At 38.3% G+C, this 16,566-nt stretch overlaps 2 protein-coding genes across 3 annotated transcripts in view; one reads left to right on the top strand and one right to left on the bottom strand.

Annotated features, from left to right (window-relative positions):
- The window catches only part of COL10A1 (collagen type X alpha 1 chain), a 38,416-nt gene extending 25,073 nt beyond the window's left edge, over positions 1-13,343 (top strand). The window contains exons 1-3 of one of the 2 annotated variants that reach the window (XM_021294449.2): positions 5,306-5,442; positions 6,096-6,249; positions 11,243-13,343. In XM_021294449.2, the coding sequence (XP_021150124.2) occupies positions 6,111-6,249; positions 11,243-13,098 (1,995 nt within the window). In that variant the 5' untranslated portion in view covers positions 5,306-5,442; positions 6,096-6,110 and the 3' untranslated portion in view covers positions 13,099-13,343. Of the gene's footprint in view, positions 1-5,305; positions 5,443-6,095; positions 6,250-11,242 lie in introns of those variants that run through there. The other variant, XM_065056715.1, reaches the window with a different exon arrangement.
- The window catches only part of NT5DC1 (5'-nucleotidase domain containing 1), a 140,195-nt gene that overhangs the window by 110,473 nt on the left and 13,156 nt on the right, over positions 1-16,566 (bottom strand). The window lies entirely within an intron of this gene.

Raw genomic sequence — 16,566 nt, 5'->3', positions numbered from 1 at the left:
CCTGATGTTTCGGCATGGTTATTCAGCGCCTCTGCAAGTTAACTTAGTCAGAATACAACTGTAAATATTTAACTGGGTGTCATCTATTTAAATATACCACCATACTAAATAGAACTCTTGTGATCAACAGTTACCTGAGCTGAACAGAACAAACTGGCCAGCAGTCAGTCAGTTTTGCAGTGCCAGAATAAATACAGACCATCTTTCCATTACTACTTGAAAGTAGGACATTTATTCAACCACAATTACAAGTGTTAGAAGTACAAGGGCTCTAAATCTATAAAAAGACTAATACAGGACTGTAGGAGTAACACAGTTTGTTTGTAGAGAGAATTGTTTATTGTATCACAAAGTATGAATATGGATGGGACTGCACAGCCCTGCAGATTACCTCAAGAAGCATCTATTAATTACAAAAGATGACATACATTCTGAAACTCAAAAGAAATCTTATTTATTTTGCAATTGGCAAGGTAAACATTTTCTTCATTAAGATGTTTTGCAGTCCTATGCAGCCCAAGTGGCTAGTGTTGGAAGAGAAAATACCCTCCATGTAAATACAATATAACAATAACTACAAAACAAAGAAACAACAATGAAAACAAAACAAAAGCCCTCAGGTTTCCACAGCTATTGAACTTATACATTTTCCTGCTTCCTATTTCTCTGGATACATTTGACTGTGAGCAGTGAGAAGCTGAAAAACCCGTGTTAGTTTTCCCCATTGAGGTACAGTGGAACACTTTGTTCCCCTGCGCTCCCATTGAGAACTCACCCGGCTGCTATCGCAGGAGCGTGCGAACACTCCGCAGCGTTGTGTGACGGAGAGGGAGAGAGGATGGTTTTAAACCATGGAGATGAGATGATTTAGGAGTTTCCAGAGTGTCATAAAGTGCACCACAAACTAGGAAACCTACTTCTTTAATTTCATGGCAGGCTTTCAAACTCACACTTAGAAACTCCTAAGTGCCTTTCTCGAAGAACTTAAAATTGGAAACTGGAGAATTTCTTCACCAGAGATCGTGCTACAAGCTGTTAAAATACCCTTTAATAGAAGAACACAGACTAGGGTAGAGCCTTCAAAGTTTGCTTCAGGCAGATAACGAAATTGGAACCAACAACATCAGGAAGCACCAGTCACAGATACTGAAGCAGAAGTGGCAAAATAATTGCGTCCTCTTAACAACGTTGAGATTTTGTGTCTTCAACAAAAAGTTACTCCAAATTTTTCAGACTTCTTTTTAAACTACAGGAAAAATCTCCCATCAACAGATTCTTGCCTTTTCACAGCTGAGATTACCCAGCCAAACAAAAGGAGTAAACAACCCCTTGAGGTTCCTTGGCTATTATATTTTAATATAAGCAATAACTACAAAAAAAAAAGAGAGTCAGGATTAAGACTAAAAGCTAATTATTAAAAATAACACAAGTTGAGTTAAAGCTGTGAATTATTACTTTCAGATAACTCACAGTTCTTTGAAACTGTGCACATGGTTTATGCTCAGGTGGTGCACAAAGCAAAATCACGTACTCTAAATGAAAACAATAAATCTAAGCATATTTACACTGAAAATCCTCAGCACTGGGAACATATTCAGCCAATTCCCAACTACTGCAAGGGCTAAGCCCAGCCTTTCTCCGAGTTTTGCTTCTCCTTTTTCCTTTTTTGGGGGTCAGGGGAATAAGAGTGGGGATGGGGTATGTGACAGGGAAGTTGCTGGTTTTATTAATATTTATGCTGAATTAAGGTGTTCCACACTTCTTCCTCATAGCAGTTGCTTATTGTGGGACACATTCAAATCACTTTGTGAGTAATTTTCAGAATTGTGGTGAAAATCAGTTCCCATTTCCCAAATCACGGTGTCATTTCCATGTTATTTATGCATGTGTTTCCACTGACTCTGTGGGAGTAGGAAACTGCAGCAATAGGGGGTTTTGGAAAGCATGTGTGAGTGCCTGCTTTCTAACAACATTAAACAACAAACTGAACATGCAGTCAGCAAATATGACAAAACACTGCAGACCGCCGTGAATGGCATTAAAGACACTGATTCCAGTACCTACTTCATATGGTCCAGAGAAACTGTAATTTAGAGTGTTTTCATTGCAGTTAAACTTAGGACTTAAGCTATTACACTGCCATGGAGAGAAGCAGCCAGCACATAACTAAAAAGTAAGTTCTAGAGTGGTGCAATGGATCATATGTTATTCCTGATTATTATAGTAATGGGACAGGGGGAGCAGGAGGGAATGAAGACACCTTCATTTGTAAGCAAAACCAACATTCTAAATGCATAACTATAAAACAAAAGTATCTAAATGTTTCTGTTTCGAAAAGAGGTGAGCAAATAACCTCTTGTTTAAAATGTGCTGTTACTGCAAATAGGTATACACAGGTATGCCTGCCGCATGTATTTTTACACATGCAAATATATACCGAAGCCTACCTTTCATATGCATATCCACAGCAACAAGGAAAACATACAAAAGCAGTGAATTCCAATTCTACCTCAATTTCCCATACCCACAAAAAACAAAACCTCAAGCCAAAGAAGCAGCATAAGACAGCACAATAGGGTGGAGCTTGGGTCAAACACAGGGACAAGGGGTTTGCCTGTATATACGTTTTGACCCCACAATCATCCCTATTTACACAGAAACACACAGAAATTATTCACCTTCCTGCCCAGAAGAAGCCAAGGAGGAAGTGAGGCTGCTGGGCAAATATCAGTGTACATTATTGGTGCTTTTGTACCAGGAATGTGCCTGCTTTGGGGGTATTTATGAATTAGGTTAGAAATTAGCATGAAACTGTGTGTGCATAAAACTGTTGCCTGCTGTTCTTAACCAAATATTGTCAAATTAGCAACAACCACACTTCCCACTAAGGGCTGTATATTTAAATGTTTTAAAATCAAAAGCTATTTTTGGATTTATGTGAACCAAAAAAAGGAGCTGGAGTTGTATTTCTTCAAGAAGGAAATAAATTCTATGCCCATACATTTCTGCCTCTGTCAAAAGTGGATCACAGGATTCTCATTTGAATTTATAGAAAATAATTTTTAAATTAAGTACCTTGAAAAGTTACACAAACAACTTGAAGACAAAGCTTCCTTCTTAAAAAGATTAAAAAGAACTGAATGAACACAGCAGGAGTAGAAATGTCATCTCAGACATGCAAACATTCTCTGAAAGCTTGTGACCAGATTGGACATGCAAGCTTAATGGGGAAAGCAGGCTTCATACTGAAGACCTCCGCAAGTGGAAAGTCTTTATTTACAAAAAATGGAACATAGTGTTGTTTAGAGGATGGCTAGGAAGAAGAATAGAAGAAAAGAACTGGTCGACAATCTATTAAATAAATGATTGCAGCAGTCTTTAAATCACAACATTAGTACAGCCCTCTAGTAAGCAAAGTTATTAGCACAATTCTAAGCAGAACAGACTTGATGGTCCATTGGTCTCTTTCAGTACAGTAACTTGTGTTCTAGGATATTTGCCATAATACATAAAAGCCAAAAAAGTTGTTACTTGAAGAGTGCGGAATTAAACAAAGACACAAAGCAGGTAAAATTCAGTCCACGTTAACCTGTCATTCCACAGGATAGCCACACAGTTCAGGGCCACCAGCTCAGTCTTTTGGCTGGAACGGTAACAGGTGTCCCTTCTGTACCTACCATGCACGAGAACTCACAGTAACACAGGTTATTTATTAGTATTCCGCTAATATTACATGCTAGTACCCTTGCCTGATTACAGTATTTCTACAGTTGGTACTAGGATATGGGTGCCTGCATGTTCTTCTGCACAGATATTGCTTGTACCTCACCAGAAGGCTCCCCAAACAGCTTCTGCAAATGACATAAGTTAACTTGAAAAATAAATACATTCACACAGAACCAGGACACTAACTTGTAGCACACACTCAGCTTACTTTAGTAACACAAACATCATTCGTCTTTGTTTTTCCACTAACTTTTAGTGCAAAGGAAACAAAGAATTTCAGACACATCCAAAAATCTAACTCCTACAAGACTGAATACCAGGTAACAAGTGAAAAAGGTCTGCAATTGGCAAAAGAGTTTCAATACACAGTTAATTTATAGGTAGGTCATTTTGCTAAGAACGTTTGATAAAAGCAAAGTGCACTAAATATTTAGTTCTACAGATCCATCCTAAATTAGAAAGGTTTGTTTCTTCTCTCTTATTTTGCCCTTCAGACTCACAGATAATTCAAGATTGAAAATCACTGCCTATTTAGTACTGAACACTAATCAAAATGATGCTGAAACACTGTAACATTCCAAAAAAAAGTCACTGTGTGGATACAGTATGTTAAGCAAGATTAACAGACTTTAACACCTAAAACCGGTTTATAATCTGAAAAAAAAGAGAGAAGCTGCAAAGTTCGATCTACCAACAGTAAAACAGCAGTAGTTTAAATTCACTAAACAAATTACTTTCTAGGAAAAAAACATGCATCCAGTAAAAGTACAGCAATAGGTGCATTTGACTAAACAAACCTTAAAAAAAGTCAATTGCTGAATGCAGAAAAGCTCAGAAAAGCTCTACCAGCTCCAGATATCTGTCTGTATAATACCTGCAAATTTAAGGAGTATGGATTTCAATACATTTGTTACAACTAGATACAATTATGTTCTCATTGTGTAAGGCAAGCTTGCATTTCCAGAGCTCATAATACAGAAACATCACTTGCAGATTACATCATATATGTAGTACTGTACCTCCAGCATCAAAACACAAGTCTAGAAATACACTGTGAAGATAAACTCCTAAAACAATAACTGCTTAAAAGTAATCTTCAGGTTCTCATACAACTCCCTTATTAACAACTTAATTGATTGTAATTTCTCCATACATATCCCAATAACAATTACAAGTCATCTGCACAGACTTTAGTGGGGTTACTCCTGAAGGTAACAGCTCAAAGTGCAAAATGTGTAGTTCTTTCCTTGAAGCAATTACAGAGAAATCCAAATGAAGAACTTAGAATTACTAACCTTACAAGTTCATGGTATTTTCCCAATGTTACCTTTCTCAGTTCTAAAAACCGAGTGGCTGTAAAATTTTAGAAAATACTAACTACAAGCAATATAATTTCATCAACAATAAGAAATCCTAGGGAAAAAGAAAAAAAAAACAAAAAACAAAAAACACTCAACAGGATCTAGGATGACTACCCAAAATAGCTTCCCCCACCCCTAAGAAACACACATATACACACAGATAATTACTGCTTACTAATTTTTGGGGAGGAGCTTATGCACAGCAGTCACCCACCTAGGGAGAAAATCGTATAAATACTCAAGGGTGACACTTGAAATCATCAGCTTCTGCTCACTCACCAGTGGCAGAAGAACTCCTCACTAGAGGAGGATTCACTGCTCTACTACTCTGCATTGGAGCTCCACAACACTTCTGGTATGTTACAATTTCATTCTCTTTGGTTTTGAAGGTAACTTCTACAGGATGCATGTTTTCTGGTTGGGAAGGGAAGGGGGGTGATACTTAAAAGCAGTGACAGCATCCTCACTGCCACTGGGGCAATTTGAAAGGCTACAGAGAAAAGCCTGATTTCAAGCAAGGCAGTATGAGATTTTTGCCATTGATGCTGAAGGAGCCAGGACTTTGTTCTTCATTTGCTACAGCATTAGAAAGAGGCAATAAGGTTGTGGTAGAGTGTTTATGTCTTTCCACTGAAATCTTCATTTCAGGAGTTTTGATACATGCAACTCATGAACTTACTTTTGGAGCACTAGTGTAAACAGGAAAATAATCACTGTTTCTGAAGACAGTGGTTTTAAATAGGAAATTAATAATTTTAAGTGGATGCCAGCCTAAGAGTGAGACTATTGCCTCTAAGCTATCTGTATCAGACCTCTATCATTCAAACTGATGGTATTAATGACTTCCTTTTTCTTAGAGGATTTTTCACAACTAGTGAAAGCAGGAGGAAGTCAACACAAAATAATGTTAAATGCCAATACTTTTGGAAAACACATTTATTCATGCACAAGAAACAGAACTGAACAACTTTTCTTTATAACAAACTTTTTCTCTCCTTTCTAACACAGAACGGATTGGGAAACATGCATTTACAAATATCCTTACTGCTGCTGTTTTGTTTGAACATTGTCCATGGTAGTGATGGATATTTTTCTGAGAGATACCAGAAACAATCCAGCATCAAGGGGCCACCTTTTCTACCATTCAATGTAAAGAGTCAAGGTAAGTTTACTATTTTTTGATAATAAACTAACACAATTATTCCTAATGGGTCAACACAGGAGTAAAAGTTTTTGTTTATACTATTGGTATTCAACTTTTACTAACAGTTTAGGTTTATTAAAATAATGTCACCACTGCAGAAGAAACTGGCAGTGGCTCTGGCAGTTGCTTCCTATTTACAAAGATGCACCCTTGCCACAGACTATTTTTTTTTTACACAATAATCACTAAAAGCATATAGATCACAGCTACAGATCTGATCTTCAGTAGTGGGAACAATACAACATGATTGTGTACGTAATTATGGACAAGATGCTAATTATCCTCAAATTTATTTATTGAATACTGGGGTTACTAACAACAGACCTGTCACCTACAATATTCAGAAAGAACTTCTATGTATTCTGTCATGTTATCTCTACTCAAAACAGACCTTAGGTGTGAATTTAAGTATATATCTGATACATATGGCCAAATATTTACCTGTTTAAGTTTAGAAATGAAAAATAGATTGATATATAATCATGAAAGTATGACCTAGCCCTCTACATAGTTTTTTTCATGCATGATTTAAGCCTATACTTTCATTATCAGACTAATTTCATAGTAATATAACCATTCTAGCTCTATCATAAAAAGTTCTCATTTCATAAAACACTCTTACTGTGTAGGTAGATTGTATAGGCACTATATAATTGCAATGCTAAACATTGTGACATCTTATTTCCGGGTATCACCTCTGTTCTTTTAAGTCAAATGTGTGGCTATACTTAGTGTTTGAAACTGTGAGTTGTTCTATTTTTCCACAGTTAGGCCAAAGCTCTTTTTTAAAAAAAATCTTGAAATCAAAACTTCTCAACTTCCTAGGTGTTGGTTTTATTTATGAATTGTCCCTAAAAGGCTTATCAGTAGTCTCTAGTCAAAATTATCAGAACTACAGTTAAGAGAATTGAATCTTTGTCATAAAGATCCCCTTCCCTCCCCACCTCACTGAAAAATATTATTTTCTTTCAGACATCAACAGGCTATTCAGAATAGCTTTCTGTTTTGCTGTATCCCATCTACTTTTAGCCGTAATAATCAAACTTGGGCAGAAATGAGGAAACCAAGTATGGGATGCAGAAAACAGGATTTGCAGCTTCTCTTCACCAGAGAAGGAACATTTTAGGCTACATGTGCATTAGAAAATAGGGAAGCATAACGGAAGTAGATTTGGAGAGCAGAATAGTTGCTGCTCAGGATGCAGCATCCACATTACTTTCACTTAGGAGGTTTCACTTCAGAATAGCCCTAATCTGATCCTATGGACTGGATGCCCATGATAAGCACACGTTGAGTCCCAAGATGCACTCCCATCTCACCCCAACCAGCTCCAGCCCACGTGCTCCACGAACATTCTGCAGTAAGAGCCAAGTGATAGCAGCATGGCTGGGAAATTCGCCCCCAAAACTGTTCTTCTGGGCTGTACCAAAGTATTGCCACAGTTTCCTCCCTTGCCTTCAGCACAAGAGCTTTCTGGAACACTACCAGCACTCTCAGAATGAATTTAGGTACATGTACATAAACAGCTAATCTGAGGACCTACTAACTAGAAATTCCACTGGGTTAGAATTGCATTTCCTCCCTCTCCCCTCATTACCTTCTCACGGTGTTTTCCCTTGACTTCATTCAAAATCATTCACATATTTATATTATTCTTTTAAGGAAGGAGAAGGGGAGACAGAAAACATGGTGAAAAGGGAAATTAATTATCCTGATCTAAGGTTTCATTTCATACATTAACACAGAATCTAATTTGCATGAATCTTCACATTTAGAATGAAAATGAATTAACATGTGAGATGTGCAAAATGCTGTCTATCTATGAAGGATAATAAAGACTATATACTAGACATTCAAAGCAGGAACAACCTACAGTTTTACAGATGTGGGAGACCAGTCATTCAAAATTGAATGACTAATCTTAATTTGGGGAATAAGCATGAAAATGGAAGACTGGAAAACCACTGCTGTTCTTCTAGTCTGGAAAATAAGCATCCTATAGAGGGTTTTTGGAAGATTTTAAAGAGGACAGACTGTTAGAGAATATAATTTCTAGTCTGAGATGATCATGGAAGAATAAAACAGGAGACTACAGAAGCAAATTCATCTAACTGTATTGTCTTGTGAGTTCTTCCACATGCAGGTAGCTCAAGTAGCATATGGCAGGTTTTATTATCCTAGCTTACTTTTCCTACTTGGCCACCAAACATTGAAGCAGCCTGGAACTAAAATTTCAGTTTAGGCCCAAACTTGTGACTCAGGACAATATGTAATAGATCATACAATTTCTGTTGGCAATTAAACCCTATTAAAGCTTCATTTGATTTGGTGAATTTTTAAGAATCTTGTTCTTGACAGCTCTCCAGTCAGAATATACTTTCATTTTCTCTATGTATTTAGTGTCATCAGTTTTTCAGCATACCAGGACATATACCAGTAGCTCTTTGGCTTGAAATCTTTGAAAAGTTCTAGTTGAAAATAATCACTGAATCAAGTCTGACTGCTCAGCAATGCTTAAAGAAGCCATTATTGCAGGTTATGCTAAAGTCTTCATAATTAATTCAATATATAATTAGGACATTACTGCATTCAGAGAATACAAACCAATTTTGCATCAGGATATCTGCCAAGACATATAAAAGAGTAGCCAGCAACTACTTGAATTTTCTTGATAAAAATCTTACTTCATTAATGTGTTCAACTGTCCTTTCCTCAGAGGACTTACCATTGTATTTAGACAGTACAATTACCAGACACTTTAATCTAAAAGCAGTAAAACTTTTAAACAATATAGCTCCTCACAGAAAATCTGTATAATAGTATGAACATTGACAAAGCCTTTAGTATCTTATTTAAAAAAACAGCACCCACTTTGTGAACCTAGGACTGATACGAAAGTGCATCTAAAACATGGTGAAAAGCGAGAAGCACTCTGAAGCTTAAGTCTGATGCAGTTGACATAAAAACCTATTTGTATTTTCCTCCTAATACTATACAACTGAAACATCATTAGCTCAGGAACCTGTTTAAGTATTTGTATTGAGGCTTTGATCTGACCTATCTGTATTCTCTGGTGTAAATATATAGTTTTTGAAGTTCTATCCATAAATAGAACCTATGAAATAAATTCTGAGTCTGCCAGTTCAGTAAACTATTTCCTCTGATGGCAGCTCTATTATCTGTGGTGAACAGAAAATGTGTAAATAACATTGACACACCATGCCTGCTGCAGGGGATGTGTTAATTCTGACAGGCTTAAGCCTTTCCCAAATTAATTTTTCATATGACATAGTTCTTAAAATTTGCCATATCTTATGCCTCTTATACAAGAAAACCAACTTACAATTGCACCGTACTAAATCTACAAGTTTGGTAGTAAGAAATCCAACAATATAAGTAAAATACTGAAGACTGCACCAGAGTTGTCACAGGTACTCGCAGATTCCACAGCCTCCTTTGCAGCTGAGAAGGATGTGTATTTTCAGTTTGTCAATAAATCAGAGACATCGCTTTCTTTCTATGTGTAGGATTTTAAAACAATCTTCCTTTTCACTGCTTTAAAGAGGATAAGATAGGAAGGTGTACAAAATAAGGCGATACACATCTGTGGTGATTTTACACATCAGCAAAAAAGAAAATGCACTCTTTATACTTGGTAGATAAAAACAATTTCTCTGACAGCAGAGGAAGAAGGCAATCTTGCAGACCCAGTATCAAACAACAATATAATGTATTTCGTATGCACATCTCTATTTCCTAAAACACAACATGTACAAGAGTAGTTTTCTTCCTTCATCTCATTTTCGGTTCACAAAGCCTAGCCACAGATTGAAAAAAGAAACTTATTATGTAAGAGACAGCAGAATAGTCATTGCATATACGTGCATAAAAACACACGGCTCTTTTTGTAAGAGACTGAAATGCAAATTTTAAATGATCAATCTTTTTTAGATAACCATAAAACAGAATATGTTGCCATTATTATAAAAAGCAGAATCCAGGCTATTCCTATATCCCAGTTTTTCTTCTTAAAATTACTTCTTAAATTAACATTCATCATAGGTATGCTATTTCATTCTATAATGCTGCCAGATGCTACAAACTACTGAAGTAGTTTCACAATATTCACGTTAATCTTATCTGCAATCTCCTAGAAACCAGCATCCCAATTCCAAGATGAAGCTGCAAGCTCCCCAAAGTGCACAAAAAAATAAGCAGTGAACTTGTTTGTTTATTCCTCTGTGTGTGACATTTGGTTAAGTGGCTCCACCTGCTGTTTTGATAACTAAGAAAATGAAGCATTATATTAAAAAAAAAAAAAAAAAAAGCCGTAATTCTGACTGCAGTAAGATGAATTACCAGTTGTGACCTTGCCACCACTGTGTGAAATTTTTATGACAAACAAAAATCTTTAAGACAGTATTTGAAAATGTAACATTCATGTGTTTACCAAAAAAATCAGATTCATGGCCCACTTTTGGAAATGGGAGAGAAAAGACCAAAAATCTCATTACTTAAATGCAGCACCAAGTAATTTCAGAAAAGAAGCTACACTTGCACAGGAAGCTTTCTCTGGTTTTGTTTATCAAGATGCAAGTCTGATTACGTGCTCTATCAGTTGCCTGGTTTTTTGGTAATAGTTTCCATCTACTTGCACAGCATATTTTAAACTCTCTGATGACCCTATACATATTGAAGCCAAAAAAATTTCTAGAGGCCTTGTAGCTCACAACACAACTCTTAACACATTTGCACTTGTTACTTATTCATATATTAGTTCTGAGACACTTTTGCTTTGAACATCAGGTTCTCAGTGACCAAATACAGTATTAGAAACTTGACTTCTATGAGGTTCAAGTTAATTTAACCCTTCATGCAACTCACCGTCATGCTACAAGCCTGCAATTCTGTTATAGCTGCCCTGGTTGACCTGTTTTCCTCTCTCTCACAGGTGTGCAGATAAGGGGTGAACAAGGACCCCCTGGTCCCCCAGGCCCTGTTGGACCAAGAGGACAACCAGGTCCCGCAGGAAAACCAGGGTTTGGAAGTCCTGGTCCCCAAGGCCCCCCTGGTCCCCCAGGACCACCTGGATTCTCTGCAGTTGGAAAACCAGGCTTGCCAGGTCTACCAGGAAAGCCAGGAGAGAGAGGACTAAATGGTGAGAAAGGAGAAGCTGGACCTATTGGGCTCCCAGGTGCAAGAGGGCCACAAGGACCCCCCGGCATTCCCGGCCCCGCAGGGCTGACTGTTCCTGGCAAGCCAGGACCACAAGGCCCTCCAGGAGCTCAAGGGCCGAGGGGCCCCCCAGGCGAGAAGGGAGAGCCAGGTATCCCCGGTATAAATGGACAAAAGGGAGAAAATGGGTTCGGCGTTCCAGGCCGCCCAGGTGGCAGGGGTCTGCCAGGCCCGCAGGGGCCCCGTGGCCTCCCCGGTCCCGCTGGAGTGGGGAAGCCTGGTGAAAACGGTCTTCCAGGTCAGCCAGGTCTGAAAGGTGACAGGGGTTTACCTGGCGCACCCGGAGCAGCTGGTATCCCAGGTCCCCAGGGCCCCCCCGGAGAACCTGGAGAAGCCATCGTTGGCAAGCCTGGGCCAATGGGACCCCCAGGAGCAGCAGGCATCCCTGGAGCCAAAGGACACCCTGGACCTGCAGGCTTGCCTGGATCCCCAGGTCTTCCAGGATTTGGAAAGCCAGGATTGCCAGGGATGAAGGGACACAGAGGGCCTGAAGGTCCTCCTGGCGTTCCAGGCAACAAAGGAGACCAAGGCCCAGCTGGCGTGCCAGGAGAACCAGGCCCTGCCGGGCCACCAGGAAACACAGGCCCCCAAGGACCCAAAGGCTTGCCCGGTGAGAATGGCCTACCTGGACCCAAAGGAGACATGGGCCCTGCAGGCCTCCCGGGAATTCCAGGAGCCAAGGGTGAACGAGGTCTACCGGGATTAGAGGGAAAACCAGGATACCCAGGCGAGCAGGGTCTTGCTGGTCCTAAGGGACACCCAGGTTTCCCAGGTCCAAAAGGCGACACTGGCCATGCTGGGCTACCTGGCTTGCCTGGTCCAATGGGTCCACAAGGAGCTAAAGGAGTGCCAGGGATCAATGGTGAGCCAGGCCCCAGGGGACCTTCAGGAATACCTGGCACCAGAGGCCCCATCGGCCCCCCTGGCCTGCCAGGAGCCCCTGGTGCAAAAGGTGAGCCAGGAGCACCAGGATTGCCAGGCCCAGCAGGTATTACTACAAAAGGCTTGAGCGGACCCATGGGACCACCTGGACCCCCTGGGCCTAAAGGCAACAATGGAGAGCCTGGTCTGCCAGGCCCCCCGGGTCCTCCTGGTCCCCCTGGCCAAGCTGTAATCCCACAGATGCCCGACAGCTATGTTAAAGCAGGAGGAGTAAACCAAGCTCTTACAGAGATGCCGGTGTCTGCTTTCAGTGTCATCCTCTCAAAAGCCTACCCTGCAGCAACAGTCCCCATAAAATTTGACAAGATCTTGTACAATAGGCAGCAACACTATGACCCCAGAACAGGAATCTTCACCTGCAGGATCCCTGGACTGTACTATTTCTCCTACCATGTACATGCAAAAGGAACAAATGTTTGGGTTGCACTCTACAAAAATGGTTCCCCAATCATGTACACTTATGATGAGTACATGAAAGGATACCTCGACCAGGCTTCTGGCAGTGCTGTCATCGATCTCATGGAGAATGATCAAGTGTGGCTCCAACTGCCCAATTCAGAATCTAATGGTCTCTATTCCTCTGACTACGTTCACTCTTCTTTCTCAGGTTTCCTATTTGCTCATATCTAACAGCATCCCACTTACAGTGTTCTGACACTCTCTCCTTCCGACCATTTTAGCTGGGTGCTGATCTGATTCACCAGGCAACTTCCATTTTGAAACAAAAATTGAGGAGGGAGTGAGAAAGTGGAAGATATTGGTTCAAACTTAGTAGAATAATATTGTATTTTAGAGAACTGGCATAAGAAAGTTGTTTCAAATGATGATCAATTGTCTAACTAAATGCAACATTAAAATTTTATGAATGTATATAATGCAGTCTCTCCTTTTTTTTAAATTGAAAAATCAGAATTTCTAACAATCTACTTTCATAATATGTAAAGTAGCCATTCCAGGAATCTAGATCATACTTCACTACACCTGCAAAAACTGAAGGTATCATTCAAAGTAAACAGTCTCAGAGCACAGTCATCACAAAAGCCAGGTAATAGACTTCAGTAACATTGTCTGCTGACAGCTTCATCTTTAAACTATCGAACAGGAAGAAAACATAACTCCAATATAGTACATAACATGTCACATTTTTTAGTTCCACTTTTCTTATTCATGAATAGCTACCTTGGAGAAAGGTAGACTAATGAATTATTAGCTGTTACTAAAGGTCTAATACTTCCACAATACAAAAAAGCAAACAGATTTAAAGCCTGGGAATCCACTCAGCTTTCTTTGATACACACGTAGTAATCCACAGCAACAAAATAGTTCATTATTTTTTAAGCTCTTAACATTCTGTAAAACTGTAATGTTCAGAGTACAATAAAAAAAACCCACAACTAACACCAACTCCAAAAGAGCATATCTTCACAACCATGCAGGCACTCACAAAAATCACAACAGCTTTACCACCCCAAACTGGAGACTATTTTTGCATTGTCTTCCCCTGAACAGTTCATGCCTTTAAAACACAACTATCTTGGGACTATATTTTACTTAAATCGTAAATGTACCAGATTATGACAGTAATTAGTCAGTAGACACAAACACTAGAGATTACATTAATCTGTTACAGCACTATGAGAATTTATTGGTATTAAGTAAACTAGTTTAGTAAAATTAGTGCTTATAAGTTATCAAACCATAATAGTAACACATAATGGTAACACATTTCTTTCAATGACAGTTACCATTCATGTGCTTTAAAAGTGTCACATCCATCAAAACCTTATAAATCCTTAAACTACTAATTCTAGCTTAGTTTTTTAAACAGAAGTTCTTAATCACTTGAACCAAAAGTACATAGGCCTATGAACAAAAAAGTTTATAATAAAATAATACAGTAGGCAGCACCACATTTTCTAAGTAGCAATCCTGTGACATTTTTCTTTTGAGCCAAAATAAAACTCAATACACTTGAGCCTGAATTGTCTATCCCCACTTGTCTACCCTCCTGGCTTAGGCCAAATATTAATTACAGAACTCCTAAGAATTACTTTTTTTTTTTTGGTACTAAAAAATGTTTTCCTATGCAGTCACTTGCATTAGTTCAACAGCACTTTCTAATATTTAAACATAGGGTGTGCTACTGCCCATCCTGTGATTTCAGTTAACTAGTCTTTGCACAAACGGAGCCTAGACAGTATTCTTAAAAGCATGATTCACTAATCCTTTTTGTTCATACACTTTAAATCAGGTTTTGTCCTTTAATGTATTTGTTCCTTGAATACCCCTTCAAATAGGTCTACACCTTAGTATCTCAAGACCATTTTTTGAAGGCCTTTCGTAATTGTTCAGACACTGAAAAGCTAGAGATTATACAGATCAGCAACCTATCAAAAGCTCTTCCAGAAACCACATCTTTTCTGCATTATGGGCATTAGAGGAAAGAAAATACAATACAATATTAAAATGAAAACATAAGAGCCTGTAACAGTACAAAACTTGTTTCCAAAAGCTTAAAAAATATTTCCGAGACAAATTTCAGTGGTTCTTGAGTGGTAAAACACATAAAGCACCCAAATAATCCCTTCTGTATTTAGGTATTTAGGTGGAAAGACCGCAGAGAAGTGTAACAAATTCGTTTGATTCTTTGTTGCTATTTTCACAATTAAGATAAATAATGATGTCTCATCACTGAACTACAATCAACCTTAGGAAATTCCTGATGTTTTGCAGAATTTTTGAAGGATTCTTTCCTTTTGGCCAGAAAAGCACTTTTGCCTTTTTGTTGTTACGTTTGAAGTTGCATGTTAAGGATAAAATATCACAGACATCCAGATCTACTATATTCTGCCAAGACTACACGGTAATAACATAAACTTGCAATTAAAAACGTCTGTATGTGTGTTGTGTGCATGCTGTGTTAGAGAGAGGCTGGAGTAGTTTAGAAAGTTCCAAAATTTCCCTCCCTAAAGTAACACTGCCGATACATCAGCATACCACTTCAGACTACTGATCAATCACATAGACAACAAAAATGTAAGTCACTACAAAACAGGTGTTAAGTCTAGCATTTTCTTTCCCTGATAATTTTCTTCTTTGTGAAAAACGGTCAATTACAAGTTTCTAAGATGCATCCTTAAAACCTGAGAACAGATCTCTCCAAGTCTTTTTATGGGCAATTTATGAAGCTGCCATATTGGCCATGACCTTTTTATTTCCAAAATGAAATATAATCTTATAAATGTATTGAAGATACTATAAGTATATAATTTTCACTATATAACTACAGATTCTACAGTCTTCCAAAGTGTCAGGGAAATTACAGGGAATGACAATCATACAAGAGAGACAAGATTTTTAAGATGACATTTTAAAACAGCCTGCTTTAAGAAGTTATCATGCAACTTTCTCCTACAAAAAGCTATTGATTTTTCTGTCAAAAAGAGAACAGAAAAAAGATCATCACCCAATCTGAATTTTTTTCAAGTACAATAAAAATACAGTACTCCAAGCCCTTGTTACTCCTCTAAAGATCAAACTTTGTTTCCATAGTATCTTGTGGACCTTTGCCCACATATTTTTACAGCGTAAAATACATCGCCACTTGCTATTTCTTTTAAAATTGCTCTTTACTAACTTATGTAGAATATACCCAAAGTAAAACACAAAGTAATGTTTAATCACTTTAAAGCTGCAAAATATTCCAGTAATAAGTTAAATGTTTATGAAAAGGATTTACTCAAGTAATTTAATGCTCAATGTGAGTATCAGTTGCAGAGGCAATTCTTGCAGGCATTACCAGGTAAGAAATTACAATTTTGAAAGTACAAATATCTGTGTTCATTGCTATCTGACATCATGTATTTCCGACAGTATTGTTTAATAGATTTTCCTCAATTTTTTTTTAGTTACTCTTCACAAAGGAAGATCTGAATAACACAAGATTGTTTTAGAACTCTTAGTCTCCCTCTGCAAGCCTCAGTTCTTCGCTTCTTTACAAGTAGAAGAGTGGGTTAACACCCTTTATTAAGCTGATTCAGGACAATCCTATCTGAAAGAGTCATCCAAAAAAAATATTGTACAACAATTATCTAAGGC

This window comes from Columba livia, chromosome 3 (assembly GCF_036013475.1).
Source record: "Columba livia isolate bColLiv1 breed racing homer chromosome 3, bColLiv1.pat.W.v2, whole genome shotgun sequence".
NCBI classification, from domain to species: domain Eukaryota; kingdom Metazoa; phylum Chordata; class Aves; order Columbiformes; family Columbidae; genus Columba; species Columba livia.
The sequence above is the reverse complement of the archived record's forward strand: the minus strand, read 5'-3'. Positions and strand labels throughout refer to the sequence as shown.